The following is a 15,713-nucleotide window of genomic DNA, read 5'->3' as shown; positions in this document are numbered from 1 at the left end:
GAGGGGCAGAACAGGATAGTTGCAGGATAGTGTCCTGAACTCAATCTTCCTCTCAAATACACACGTACCGTAATTTATTTAACTTTGGATTTAATCCCTCCATGAGCTTCACTGGTGAATAAATTATAGGGTGCCAGTCCTAATCTTGACCTCTCTGTATTGGTGATCGAAAAGCATCATATTTAATCTAAGAGCAGTCGTTGGCACTTAGTTACTTTTGACGTTTTTTTTTCTTCCTTGGAAATGAGCTTTTGAAATTTTAAAAGTAGAGCCTGATTGGAGCATTCCTCTGCTGTGTGACAATACAAAGGCTTAGGTGTGCTTTATTTGTAGTGTAGGTAAAACACTTCCTAGATTGTACAGGAACTAGCTTGTTCCCTTGGTAATATATTAATTTCAGGGCTTCCTTCCCCAAGGTTTTATGAAAGTTTGGGGGTAAGCTGTTAAGTCTTACCTGTGCTGGTGCCCTGTCCAGAACTTATTTTTTTTCCAGATCCTGAAATGACTTCGAAAGTTGGATTTTAAACTGTGTTCACTATCACAGTTCATACTTGTAGAAATAATGCTGCTACTTTTTTTTTCTTCTGTCAAATCACCTTACATTTTAAGGTGACGTCAGGGGAAGGTTGAGTCTATTTCTAATTCCACTGCACCATTTAAAGGCTTAACTTGAAATCTGGGTTGTTTTTAAACATATTTTATTTTCTTACCTAACACTTCACTTGACCTCCGGTGGTAAAGAGACACCTGCCATCCCATTAGAATCAGGTTCCAATGTGGCTTGACATCCTTGTCTGGCTTCTCCACCTCTGACTTCTTGCAAGAGACAAGAAATAGCTGCCTTTACTTTGCCATGCCAGCTGATCAAATAACTGCTAGGATATGGAAATTCTTAGAACACCACATTGGCAGAGATTATATTGGTGCCCACCAGATTTTTGTCCTAACCCAGCGGTGGGCAAATTACGGCCCTCCAGACGTTTTAATCTGGCCCTCAAGCTCCCGCCGGGGAGCGGGATCCAGGGCTTGCCCCACTCCGTGAGGCTTCTAGAAGCAGCAGCATGTCCCCCTTCCGGCTCCTACACGTAGGGGCAGCCAGAGGGCTCCGCACCCAGGAACCTCGGCCAATGGGAGCTACAGGGCAGCGCCTGCGGACAAGGTAGTGCACAGAGCTGCCTAGCCGCGCCTCCGTGTAGGAGCCGGAGGAGGGACATGCCGCTACTTTCTGGGAGCTGCTTGAGGTAAGCGCCGCTTGGAGCCTGCACCCCTGACCCCCTCCCGTGCCCCAGCGCTGATCCCCTTCCCACCCACCAAACCTCTCAGTCCCAGCCTAGAGCACCCTCCTGCACCCCAAACTCCTCATCCCCAGCCCCATCCCAGAGCCCGCACCCCCAACCAGAGCCCTCACCCCCTCCTACACCCCAACCCCCAATTTCATGAGAATTCATGGCCCGCCATACAATTTCCATACCCAGATGGGGCCCTCGTGCCAAAAAGTTTGCCCACTCCTGTCCTAACCCCTTCCCTGGTCCCAGACACCATCCTTCAGATTGGACCATGGTAGGAAGCCAAAATTAGACATAGATCACCACACATTTGTGACTCCTGGACTGCTCCTCCCTTCATGGGAAGATTTTCTTATCTGATCTAAAGAATTTAAGAAACAAAGTTATTGAAACTTGCCTCCCCTGCTCCATCTTATTAGACCACATTTCCTGCATGTCACTCTGCCCCAACAGTTCACATAGTTTCCTGTTAGCCTTCCTTGACTTCCTTGAGGTCATTCTCATTTTTGCATTGCCAGCAGCCTTTTCCAAGACACTCTGGCAACATCAGGCAGGGGCCAAATGATTTTGCTCAGTTACATCGCTGTACATCTGGAGAAACATCACCAATCTCGGTGAAGTTACTCCATATTTTCACCGGTAGGATTTGGCCAAATGCAGGGTAAAATCCTGACTGAAACCAGAATTGCACAATCAGTCACAACTTTTGGAGCATGCTTTGTGTTTATACAAGAAGCAGACCTATAATTAAAGGCACATGTCCAGCTCTGACCTGGTGTAAATGGGTGCAACGCCTTTGGAAATCTATGGGCCAATTTCAGTGGTGATTTAAATGGTGGTGTATGTCACATGCTTAGAGAACATGTGTAGGTGGTAAAGTCGGACTCGTTTACTTGGGGAAACTGGCCAGAATAGCTCTTGTGGAATAAGCTATTTTGCAACAGATCCCCATGCAGAGACACTTATTTCAGAACAAGAGTGCCTTTTTCTGATTTAACTTAATCTGCTTCCAATCTTGCACCAATTTGGTGTTCATTGAGTGTGCAGAATGAGTGTACAGAACAAGTGTAACTTCTATACTATGGGTAGAGAAAACAGATGGAGGAAAACAACTAACAGTTAAAGCAGTTTTCCCATCATTGTCAACCCCCTGTTGTCTGATCAGCTTGGGCCCCTATTTATGTTACTGCCGAATTTGGCCCATAAAGTGCAGAGCTTCAAACCTAGGTCCCCTTCAGTATTTGTAGCTGACCATGACAGACTCCTTATAATGAAACGCCTTTGCTTGTCTGGGTCCACCTTTTTTTTTTCTTTTTTTCTTTTTTTTGCCATGAATACTTCACACCGAAGCTTAAAACATTAATAGCAAGTCAGATTTTTGAATGTGACCCTGGAGAGTTAGTGAGGCTATCACACTTTCCAAACCTCAAGCATGCTCTCCCCACTGCCCAAAATGCAACTTCTTACCCAGTTGGGTACAGGATTAATTGCTGTGCATTTTAGAATTCTTTTCTCACTCTCTCTCTTTCACAATCTGCTTAGATTGCCACCAAGGAACCATTGAATCCCATTAAACAAGATATAAAGAGAGGCAAGCTTCGATATGTGGCCAATATCTTTCCTCACAAGGGTTATATATGGAATTATGGTGCCCTCCCTCAGGTAACATTTTTGTTATAATGGTGAAACCTTCCTGTCTTCTGAGTAAATTGCCTTATAAATCCTGAGCATTGCCTGAATGCAAATAAGTTGCAAGAACGACGTTTTTGTTTGATAGATTTGTAAATTAGGAATTTTTTATGCAGAGCTTTAGTGTGTCCATAAATTTTGATCAGAATTGGGGCGTATGTATAAATGTGTGTGCTATTTCAGGAAGGAGTTAAGTATTTAAGGAACCTTGAATTTATATATTTTTTTTACTTCCCTGTACTATGTGACAGGATTATGCTGTCATCTTCCTGTCATTCAAAAGTACTTAAACCAAGTAGTAATAACATTTTTTCCCCTTACCCAAAGTTGAGGTAGTAAATTCATGTAGGCCATTCATATTTGGCAGTGTAAATAATACACCTCTACCCCGATATAAGGTGACCTGATATAACACAAATTCAGACATAATGCGGTAAAGCAGCACTCCGGGCGGGTGGGGGGCGGGACTGCGCACTCCGGTGGATCAAAGCAAGTTCGCTATAACGCGGTTTCATCTATAACCTGGTAAGATTTTTTGGCTCCCAAGGACAACGTTATATAGGGGTAGAGGTGTAATTGGAATCTCTTAACCTCTTTGACAAAGGAAAAAAATATAGTGACTTTTGTTTTTGGGTTAAACTAGTTTTGTTTTTGGGTTAGTTACTTTGATTCATTTCACTTGGAATCTTCAGACTTGTTTGATCATATTTCATTTAAAATTTTGTTTTGTGTTTATAAACAGTAACTGAAATTCCGTATTTGGTAACAATAAGGATTTAGGTGTTTGCTCACGATTTAGATGTTTGCTCATCAGCAACCAGTGGGGAAGTACTTGAGGGTACCTTGGAAGAAATTTCACCACAAGGCTCTTTTACCTCTTCCCAAAATCCATATTTTTTTGGTGGGTGGGTGTGGGCGTGTTTTTTTTCCTCTCATTTCTAGTAGATTCATTACTTCAAACATAGAAAAGAAAAATCCCCAAATTGAAACAATTACCTACTTCAGAGTATATAAAAGTCACAAAAAACAAAGTCACTGGTAGCAGGAAAATAGCTACTGATGGCAAACTTTTTCTAAAAGTGGAAATAACTAAGTTTTAAAACAATCCCCTTTAATTAAAAAAAACAACCAACAAAATGTTGAGCATATCTTTAGAAACACATCCAATTTTGACTTAGCATTTGTACCTGAAGAGGGACTTAAATCCCAGACCCTCTGATTAAAAGGCTGGTGCTCTACCAGTTATCTTATCCGGGCTCATAAAATCTACCATCTTTCTTGAGCTAAGCATGCCTATTGCCAGAAAAAGGAGAGGCTGTAACTTTATTTACTGGTGTTTTATTAAACTCTGTAATTTATAGGTAAACTAAGGAATTGTGATTGGAGTTTAATTATTGTGTTTCTCAATCCTTTAACAGACTTGGGAAGATCCACACCATAAAGATAAGGATACAGGATGCTGTGGTGATAATGATCCCATTGATGTGTGTGAAATAGGCACAAAGGTTTGTCTTAATAAACACGGTTATTTTAATATTTTGGTAGAATGGAGAGGGGCAAGGTGGAAGCAATTGACCAGAGGGAAGAGGTTACACTAATTATTTGTGGTTGGGGGATGACCAAAGTACAAGGCTGGCCTTAGGGAAAATGGTACCCTGGGCGAACTTGCATTATGGTGCCCCTGGCCTTGTGGGTGTGGTGCCCCCTCATTGCCCCTGGTCCCCCATCGGCTTCCCACCCTGCCTTCCCCCGAAACCTCTGCACTGTGCCACCTTCACCCCAATGCCTGCTCCCCCTCCCTCACCCGAATTCCTTCTCCCCCTTCTGCACCCCAACCTCTGCCCCCTTCTGCACCCCAGTCTCTTCCCCCTTCTGTGCCCCTACCTCCTGCACTGTTCCTCCTTCACCCAACCCCTGCACTCCCCTTCACTCCTACCCCCTGCACCTCCCTCCTGAGCCTCTAACCCTGCACTGTGTACACCTCCTCACCCCAACACCTGCCCTCTCCTGTTCCCCTAACCCCTGCAGTGTGTCCCCTTCATCCCAACCCCTGCCCTTCCTGTACCCCAACCCCTGCACAGTGCATACCCCCGCACCCCAACACCTGCTCCCTGCACTGTGCCCCCTTCACTCCTACCCCCTGCACCTCCTTCCTGAGCCCCTAACCTCTGCACTGTGCCCCTAACCCTTTCATCCCCCTCCTGCACCCATGTTGGGAAATTGACCTGGATGCACAAAGCAGCTGGCATTGCTGCTTGCTCCCCCGCTGGACTGCTGCTCCTCTGCCCCATGCACTCCCTGGGCTGTGTAAGGGGAGGGCAGGAGAGCAGCAGCTGCTAATGCCTCAGCACAGCCCAGGTGGGGAAGTGACCTGAATGCAGGGAGCCCTGGTGTTGTGTGTGTTGCAGAGAGAGAGAGAGAGAGAGTGTGTGTGAGACAGTGTGTGTTGTGTTGAGGGGAATGTGTGTGTGCCTGAGTGTATGAGTGCGCTGTCTCTTTAAGAAAGCACTCAGGGTCAGGAACCTGAAGGCTTGTGTCCAGGGGGAGGAAGGGAACCACTGCTCCGGGGGAGTCATCTGATCACCTGGCTCCTGGCTGGTCTTCCAACTGCCCCCTGCAGCTTGGGTCTCTCCCCCGCTACCCCCTCTCCAGTGCTGCTGCCTGTCTGCTTGCCGCCTCTGTCAGCCCAGCTGGCCCTCAGCAGGTCAGGTGGGAATCCACACCCTGTGCACGTCGCCCTCTTTGGTGGGCCGCCCTGGGTGGGGGCCTGGACAGCCCACCCCAAAGGCCAGCCCTGCCAATGTATGGGCAAGGTTCTGTTGTTAGAACTGGGAGGAAACAGGGTTGCTTGTGTTAGTAGGGGAAGGGTTTAAAAACCATGGGGCTCACTTCAGGTTTATGTCTTATGTTCCTAAAAGCTCATGCTTCAGTTTTTAGCCTGAAGGCAGGGGGTCAGGAAGGGATTCCCCCCACTGCCTCTGGAATATTCTGGAAGTGTTTTTATCTTTTTTTTTCTGAATAATCAGGGATGGCCATGGCTGGAGATGGCACCTTGGATGGGGGAGGCCAGAGCTCTGAGGTGGCACCAATGATTCTCTCTCTCTCTCAGTTCTTGACTGGTTATTTCTTGCTCACATGCTGAGGGTCTAACTGATGGCCATATGTGGGGTTGAGAAGAAATTTTCAGATTGGCATTGATTTTCGGGGCGGGAGGGGCGGTGGGCTCACCTTCCTCTGCAGTGAGTGGGTGTAACTCACTTACCTGGATTATAAGGTTATATCTCACTTAATCATTTCACTGCCATTGTGGGGGCGTTGGGCACTGGTGTACCTTGGTCCCTTGTATTTGCTTGTGGCACACAATAATCTAGTCTCCTGTAATACTTTGGCCTAATTTCAGTTGTTGGGTTTTGTATGCAGGTAGTGGTGGCCTGTGATTTCTAGTCTGACCTTCTGTATGCCTTTGTGGTCCATTCTGGCCTTAAACTCAGTGAAATGGTGGATTTTGGAGAGGGAAGAAAGAACCACCAGGATTTCACAAAAGCTTGGGTATTGAGTGAGAGAGACAAGAGGAGATAAAAATGGCAGGTTTTATGGCTAGAATAACTCACAAGGACAGTGCAATTTTTAACGGCAATAGAAAAGAGAGAGAGAACTTATTTTTTTTGCCATGTTGAGCTTGAATTGCCAGTTGGGAAATCTAGGAACACGAGTCAAAAAAATAAATGTGTGAGATTGGAGTGAGGGGGATAGATTAGGTGAAAAGGCAGATTTGGGAGTGACCTGTTTAGAGGTGGTAGGTTGAGGCCACCCAGAGATGAGATAGAGAAAGGAAAGAGGGTCTAGTATAGCGCTTATGGAATGTTGACTGAGATGTGAGGAGAAGGAGACTCTGAAGGCTCATTTGGAGTGGTAAGGTGGTAACAACATGGAGGGAGAAAAATTCTGAAAGTCCACAGAGTTAGGAAGGGAGGTAGCAATCATCAGTTGTGCTAAAGGTGGTGAATATATCAAGGAGAATGAGTTTGCAGAAGATGCCCCTCGGACTATGCCAGAAGGAGACTGATTGTTAGTGACCTAAGTAAAGGCTGTGGCAGTGGAAAGGAGGAACATGAATTTGGATTACAAGGGATCCAAGAAGGAATTGGAGGAGAGGAAATTGCTGCAGCAGGAAGAAACCTCACACTCCTGGGGCTTGGAGGAAAAGAAGAGGAGAGAGATGAGGTGTTATTTGGAGAAGCCAGGGTGAATTTAGAGTGTGGAGATAGGTGTATGTGTGAAGGCTAGGAGAAAGGAGCCAGGAGAGTGAGAGAAGAGATGAGGACTTGGGATGGGGACAGGTAGGGATAGGTAGAAGGGATTAGAAGATGAATGAATGGTGCCTCTGGATCACAGATTGGGGTAAATATAGAGAGGAAGGAAGAAAATTCTTGCTAGAACATGTCAGTTTTCTCCTTGAAGAAATTATTGAGATCCTGTACAGAGAGGAGGAAGAGAGAATCAAAGGCGAGAAAAGACTGGAGAGGGGCAAGTAGACCTGGGAATCTATTAGGGACTGGAAGTAAAACTCTGGACAGGAATGTGGAAGAGTTGAACGAGGAGAACAACTTTTTGGTCTGTTAGAGGAAAACAAAGAGGTTGCGACTGTGTAGCCTTTTCTGTACCTTTCTGAGACAGAAATTGTGCTGCTGTGCTTTCAGGTCCATTCTCCTGGTGAGATCATTCAGGTAAAGGTTCTTGGAGTTATGGCTCTTATTGATGAAGGAGAGACAGATTGGAAGATTATTGCCATCAGTGTGGATGACCCAGAAGCCCAGAAAATTCATGGCAAGTATCTTTACCTGTCCTCAAACATCCATTTCAGCAAGTGAACTTTGAGGAACACGATAAACTTAGAATTTGGAATTGGTAATACAGAAATGTCGCCTAGCTTACTAACTGCGCAGCTCCAGATTTAAATATTTGCACCTTGCTTTTAATTGCATGGTCAGTAGAGCGGTGTTTGATATTGATGCACAAAGGATGAGGCAAGGCAGACAGCCTAAAGAAAAGGGAGCATGTATTCATCTATTTGCTGTTGTCTGCACTTAAATGTCTTCTTTAGGGAATGCACATACGTATCTCACACTAAGCTTTAGGAAGGCTAGCGGCTATCTCCGGACTTCCTCAGATGACCTGTCACACAGAGAACCCTGTGTGAGAGAACATAATCTTTGAAACATGACTGCCTTAGTTAGTAGCTGGGAGAACTGTAAAGTTTAAACCCTTGCAAATGTAATTTACTTTGAACAGCCCTAATTTCCATTGGCTGTATGAGGTGTTTTTTGTTCATGGTATTTGGGTAGGTATAGTTTTGCACTCTGAAGATGCCCCTACATTTTTAAAGCGTCCTGCAGGGTTTTGACAACATGATTCCCAAGTAATTGAGAATTTTTGCACATGTGAAATTAGTTGGTGGGCTCATTTTAGCTTTTTGTAGTTCACATTGCAAAATCATTATCACAGTTGACTCTAACAGAAGCCTTGATGTTAGTGTCAGCAGAGAGAAGGTAGAGATTAAAGGAACACCTCTAACTTAAAAAATAAAATCACATTTGTCTGAAAAGCTTTTACTTGCAACTGTGAAATAGTTTGTACTATTGCTGAAAGGAAACAAAAAGAAAAAAATAGCTTTTTAAGTGTTTACTTTCAGTATTGTTAGTTTGTCTCCCCAACAGCCATTCATCCACTAGTTTGTTTTGTTTGGGTCCTTTGCACAGTAAAAGAGAAGAAAAAAAAATACAAAAGGAAGTGTGATTTGTGTAGCCACAAAAAATGGGTTGCAGGACTCCAAGGCAGGTCTAGCCCTGAAATGACCTTTAACTTATTTTTTAAAAATTGACTAGATTTCAGCTTGGGAGGGTTGCTTTAAAGTGGCATGGTAACTGGATTACCTTCCCATTCCTGCAGGTGTTCCCTTCAGAAGAGTTAAGGGTGTGTTGTCAGCGTTTCACACTGTGCTTGTGCTGTACCTTTCCTGTAGCTAACAGGGCTTCATTCTTAAAAATAAAATCATTGGGAATCCAAGAGCTAAAATCTTGTGCAAGTCTTGGACAATCTTTGTCAAGGTAATAATTATGTTCTGAGGCTAAATATCCTATGTACTCTCAAGTATACAAGATCAGGACTTATCCTTTTGTTGGGATAGTACCTGTTTTAATGGTCTGTCTGTAGTAACGGAGGTGTCCAATAGCGTTCCAGATGTCTGAGGAATTATGCTGCTCAGCCATTGAACCATTTTCCTGGTGGCTGAATGCAATATTAAGACAAGTTGTTATCTGCATCAGTGGGCTGCTACCTAGATGGCCCTCCCCTTTTTATTGTTTCCATAGGTCACCATGACAGATTACCTGTGATGAAGGGATAAGGAAGCTCTTAGGCTGGTAAAATCACCAAGGCAGATCAATTGCAGCAGAATGTTTTTGCTTTCTCATACTGTGTGTTTGTTACAGAGATCCTGAAGCTTAGTTTAGGGAGCAGTGAGATGTCTCAGCCTGCAGCTTCATCAGTGCGAAGATGACACTCAGATCTATGACTCTCTTTTTTCATCAAAACCAGGATGAGGTAGAACTGATGCTAATGGCATAAGGAAGCATCTACATGAATGGATAGGTGATGTTAATGCCTTCTGTCTAAGGGGCTTGCTGGTATGGTTCATAGTCACTCAGTCATCTTGGATTCATCACTAGCCCTGGATTTTCAGGTGACTGCTGTAGCACATAGATCCTCTTTCTATCCACTTTTGGTTTGGAGGCTATGACACCTTGCTTTTTGCCATGGACCTTGCCCCCATGATCAGAACATCTAACAGCCCTTAGAAATGACTCTGAAGCTTCAGCTAGCCACAGTGTAGTTGCTTATAAATGGAAAGGCACAACTTGTAAGAAGGGCTAAATAATTTGAGATTCAGTTATCTGAGAGCATCTCTCTGTCTTCTTCCCCTCCTTCTTCTCACAGGAACTAAGATCTGTGGAGTTGCCCTCAATGTTTGCACCAAGTTTACAACATTCCAGAATGTTCAGTGGGAATCAATATACGTTTTGTAATAAATAAGAACCACTTGGTGGGCAGCTAAGTGATTTTGACAGGCAATTAGTGATATATTTTTAGACAATGTTTTTTCTTTTTTAATCTCCTATAGTTTTTTTTTTTAACCATAACTTAAACTGATTAAGAAATAGTTTAGTATGACAAAAGTAAAATATGGAAAAAAACTGAGCCACTGTTTAACACTTAGTGCACTAGTGCTGTCTTAAATCTGGTTTTGTTTTATTGAGTAACATTCTTGCCCTAAAGGATTGGGTGCTTTGGTGACAGAACTCCAATTTATTTGGAAATAGACTATTTATCTCTTTTTTTTTAAAAAAAAACAAAAAATATGAACTGTGGCATGTGATGTGTGCGCGGGCACACAATTTTTCCTTTGGGAATATATTTGCATGAATAGCCATGGTTTTCTAGTTGTATTTCTTAAACACTCAAGTTTAATCTCATGCATCCATTTTTTCTTGTCCACAAGAAGGAACCTAATCTAGCAAGCATAATTGTCTGATAATGTGACGCTGGCCAAGCATGTGTTAGTTCATGCCAGGGTCCCCCTGCCTCAGTTGACTACTGACAAATACAGAGTTGAAATGACTCTCTTGCTCACCTCTGTGTAAGGATTGTTAATATAGGTATTAGAATTATAATAATGTGTTGAGTGCTTAGACTTCATTGAATGCTTGTGAGTTGATGCATGCATTAATCTCACTTATAACATCTGTGTCCGATGTTGTAAGGTAACATTTGAGCATTCACATTGTAAGCCTCTATGTGTAAATAACCTGACAGAAGAGAGGCATTAACTAGTATGAAGTGCTAATCTCCAACAGAAGCTGTTATGTCCTGCCCGACAAGGAAGGCCCATCGACACCAGACAGACTACAGTGGAACATTAAAGAGAACAAAATATTTCTTTGTTTATTCCCCATGAAGATGAGTTTTGCAAGTGAATTGCTCCCATCATCTGAGTTTGAAGCTCAGAGCAGAAGGGTGGGAGGAATAAAAACCCCTAAGAAAGAGGAACTGTATCTTTATGCTGCTTGGACTGTGGGAGGCAAGAATTACTAGGCATAAGAAAAAGATCCCCAGTGCTTAGCCTGGATTAGCTATAAAGGACATATAGCGCTTGTTTATTATACAAACTTCTATCACATTTTGAAACTTAAGATTGGAATTCATATGTGTGTATATATGTTTACCTGTTCTGACCTTCTCGTTTCCTTGTCCCATATAAATAAATCTTTAGATAGCTTGTAGCCAGTCCTTTAATAAACTGCCTTCGGTGGGAGATCCAATGTGCAATTGACCTGGGCTAAGTGCCTGGTCTTTTGGGACTCAAAGTAACCTGAATATTGCTACAAAGAGTCCTGTGGCACCTTATAGACTAACAAATATATTGGAGCATAAGCTTTCGTGGGTGAATACCCACTTCGTCAGACGCATGACTGACGAAGTGGGTATTCACCCACGAAAGCTTATGCTCCAATACGTTTGTTAGTCTATAAGGACTGACGAAGTGGGTATTCACCCACGAAAGCTTATGCTCCAATATATTTGTTAGTCTATAAGGTGCCACAGGACTCTTTGTAGCAATATTCAGGTTACTTTGAGTCCCAAAAGACCAGGCACTTAGCCCAGNTTTGTTAGTCTATAAGGACTGACGAAGTGGGTATTCACCCACGAAAGCTTATGCTTCAATACATTTGTTAGTCTATAAGGTGCCACAGGACTTTTTGTTGCTTTTTACAGATCCAGACTAACCCGGCTACTCCTCTGATATTGAATATTGCTGTGATCCTTGGGGTAAGGGTCCATCTGTCACAAAGGTAGGCTAACCTGGGTGGCAAGACAGAGAGTACTCAAGAAGAATGTCTGTGACTCCATGTTAAGATTGTTATAGTGTCTGAGGAGTTCACGCTTGATGATTGGTTGGTGAAATTTAAGTATAGAACTCACAACCAATTGGGGGTTTGTGCCCTGGTTCCTAACAGTCTGCCCTGAGGTTGGGTCTCTCACTCTTGAGCCACTGCAGGGCAGCTTGACAGATGGGAAATGCACAACTCTGAGGGTATGTCGCCACAGCAACCAGACATCTATGTCTGGCCCATGCCAGCTGACTCTGGCTCGCGGGGCTTGGGCTCTGGGGCTGTTGCATTGCTGTGTAGGCTTCTGGGGTCGGGCTGGCACCTGATCCATTGCGACCCTGCAAGGTGGAAGGGTCCCAGAGGTTGGGCTACAACAGAAACAGCCCTCAGCCCGAGCCCATGAGCCTGAGTTGGCTGGCACGGGCCAGTTGTAGGTGTCTGGTTGCTGTGGCGACATACCCTGAGAAGCGTCCGTCTAACAATCGGAGGGTGAAGCGGAAAACATTTCTTAAATATAAGAAATGGTCACTTCAGAGATTGTTTGAGTAGTCCAAGGTTTGGAGGGGAGAGGTTGTCCACCATCTGGTTCAACAAAACATAACTGTTGCTTGCAGTGGTTAACAGGAATCCCTCTTCGTTTTGAAAATAAACAAATCTGATGGAATGTGCAGTACAATATGTCCCTTCATACTTGTTTTTCCTTCCTCCCCATGAGACTTTTTTTTTTATTCAGATGGACGGTAGCTGTGGATAAAACTAAGAAACCTCTTCTAATAACTGACAAGCTGATATCGTTGAATTATGCTATTGGCATTGTTCACTTTCTACTATTCACTTAATATTTCTGATTGGGTGTAGAGTTCTTATGTTTGGTCTCTGCCCAGCAAAGACCTTTCCTGTTTCCTTTGTCCCCTTCAGAAGTCTGAACAACATCTGGTCAGTCTTTTTTGTTACTCTAACGTTTGTGAAAAGTGTTTAGTTATTTTTTTTGCTTGGGTGACTCAGGCCACTTTGTGTTAAAATTTCAAACTAGGCATATGCATCAAAGTTTCTGATGAAGATTAGTTATGGTAAATCTGGAAAAAATAATTCGGGGACAGTAAAGTCATAAATGCTTGAAAATCCTGTCCTGGGCTTGTGTTCTATATTAATTTTTTTCTTACTGATTTAAACACGCACCAGGTACATCATATTTCCCCATTCTGGGTTTTTGATCATTCTCATAACTGCAATTGATTTCCAAAACACAATTTAAAGCAGAGCATTTCCCATTGTTTATACAGAGTCCTCCCAATATATAGGCCCCAATTCTGGGGGCATTTATTGATAAGTACTGCTTAAACTGGAAACTCTGCCTAGAACTCTCTCATATAGAGCAATGAAAAAGCTGTAATTTGTATTTGCAATACCTGAATGACACAATCTGGGGTTTGAGAGGTGCTTGGCATCAACTCCCATTGACTTCATTGGGGATTAAGGAGACACAGTTTCAAAGGGCTGGGCCTTATGTATTATGTTGGGGTTATATAATTACAACTTTTAATATTGGAAGGGGTGGGGACAAACCCTGTTTCAAATCGAGCTGCAGTTCAGACACTGGCTTCTTAAGTGTGCGCGTAAATTAAAAAGTTTAACCTGGAAATTTTCATTGGTGCAAGGGAAGAACTTGTTTTAATACAATCAGCTTTGGTTTAACTCTGCCCTTTACATAACTGAGTGCCATTTTCTGTCCAGGCAGCTGCTAGCCAGATAACCATCACTGGACTCAATGAAGCAATTTAAAAACAAGGAAGTGGGTCTGGTGTGGATCTAAAATTTGTTTTCCCCTCTCTTGAATCTCTAAACTAGGCCTGAACTTTGTGTAATATCTTGGCCAAGAAGAGAGTCAAATTCTTGAAATGGAAATTTTTTTTGACCACTTGTCTCATAGTGGGATTTAATTTATGTATTGAAGTTCAAATACAGATCTGGACCAATTAACCTTTCCTGCAAACTCAGAGAAATATTTGGGCATGATTATGTTTAGCCCCAATTACAAAGGCCTAAAATGAGATTCATATTGGCCAAGTGTTTTAAAAGTGACTAGTGATTTGGGGTGCTGGGTTTGAGGTGTCTTAAAGTTGCTCTCAGAAAGTATTGAGCACGTCCCCTCTAAAATCCAGGCCCCTTAAAGGTGTCTCAAGGTTGGCACATAAAAACCAAGGAACCCAAAACCACTGGCCATTTTTGGAAATCTTGGCCAGTTGGTTTTATTCTGTTGGTCATTAGAATGATGCCTGTATATATACATATCTGTACATAATTTCTATCAATGTTGGTATATTAATAACTTATTATATAGTTACTGTACAATATCAGCACCTTTCTCCTCTCCCCAAACAAAATGCTCTCTGCTGTTTATAAACATAATATATAGCAATGGGCAGTGCCTTGGGTTGTTTTTATTCATTATAGATGATGACCATATGTGGTGGCTTTAAGTTAGTTTTGAGTTGTGGTCAGTTGCTGAATGGTGAAGTACAGTATATTGCACTACTTGGTATCATGTACCGTGTATATTCCCTTTCTCTATGCATGGGTATATTTATATGCAGAACAGCAGAAGAGGCCCATGAATTTTGGGAATTTGTGTAAGCATTCAACATAAAGAAATTAATTGTCTGTACTAGTGCTTTTTTCCCCCTTGCTGCAGAAAATACAACAAATGCCTTTATATGGAATGTAGCTGCTGCTTCCTGTAAATGTTTATAAGATGTTATTAAAAACATATGTCTTCTCTTCCCACAGACCTTGTTTAGAAAGCTTGTTGCAAGCATGTTGTTTTAGCTTTGCTTGCAAGAAACAGCATCTGTTGTACTAAAAATGGTAGTTTTGTACAAATGTTTTTATCGCTTCCTTTTGTAAGGCCCGATAGATTTGGGAGCTGCATTTCCATTGGTTTTTTCCTTTGACAAAAAGCAAGCCGTAATCATTCGTGCCAGCCTCTAGAGATTTTCCTTATTCAAACCAAGCTGCTTACACGCGCTGTAATAACAGCTAACTTTATTTCATCTGCTTTTTAACCCTGGGGTTAACTTTGATGCTTATGAAAGTGGAACTGGAAAATGCATACCAGCAATATGCAGAAATCACACCCCCATACCTGTGATAATCATGTTAATACTGTCTGACCTGCAAGGCTCCTGGCATTCACATCCTGAGCCTCTTCTCAGCAGAGATTGACAATATAGATAAATAGAACCAAATTATATTGGGCAATACATTTGCTATTCTATACATGTTTAGTTCCCTTTGACTTCAGTCTGAATACATAGTTTCAATGGAGACCACGTGTATATATCGAGTACCAGAGTATGGCACCTAATGACTGTGAGGCGGGGAAGGCAGAAATCAGCCGACTCCTATTTGTTTGATTCTAATAAAGATGTGAAACCCAGCTTCTAGAGAGTAGTGTATTAAATCACTGCACCTGCTATCCTTTCTTCCTGTTTTTCTGCTCCCTTATCAGAACCCTGGAAATTCCTCCTCCTTTCCCTGCCCTCCCCCCGACTTTACATCCACCTCCCAAGTCCTGTGTGGAAGCTGTCATTTTCTTAGTGTTCAGTGGACTGAACAGGTTGTCTTTCCAGCTTGTCCCTGATGTCTCTTAAGTGACTGGGGTGGTTGCTGTTAAGTGATGAGGCCCTCTTTTCCCCGTTTCCTGTGGCTGAGTGCTTCACAACAACAGGACTTTACACTTCCCCCAAATTAAGAAGAAAAACATAATTTTTTTTAAAAAGCTGGATAATCA

General features: G+C 42.9%; 1 protein-coding gene across 2 annotated transcripts in view; it reads left to right on the top strand.

The window, feature by feature from the left end:
- The window catches only part of PPA2 (inorganic pyrophosphatase 2), a 50,134-nt gene that overhangs the window by 20,827 nt on the left and 13,594 nt on the right, over positions 1-15,713 (top strand). For both annotated transcript variants that reach the window (XM_034771413.1, XM_034771412.1), the window contains 3 exons: positions 2,829-2,948; positions 4,394-4,480; positions 7,676-7,802. In XM_034771413.1, the coding sequence (XP_034627304.1) occupies positions 2,829-2,948; positions 4,394-4,480; positions 7,676-7,802 (334 nt within the window). The remainder of the gene's footprint in view (positions 1-2,828; positions 2,949-4,393; positions 4,481-7,675; positions 7,803-15,713) is intronic.

This window comes from Trachemys scripta, chromosome 5 (assembly GCF_013100865.1).
Source record: "Trachemys scripta elegans isolate TJP31775 chromosome 5, CAS_Tse_1.0, whole genome shotgun sequence".
Taxonomy (NCBI): Eukaryota; Metazoa; Chordata; order Testudines; family Emydidae; genus Trachemys; species Trachemys scripta.
This window is presented reverse-complemented; position numbering and strand designations above follow the sequence as displayed.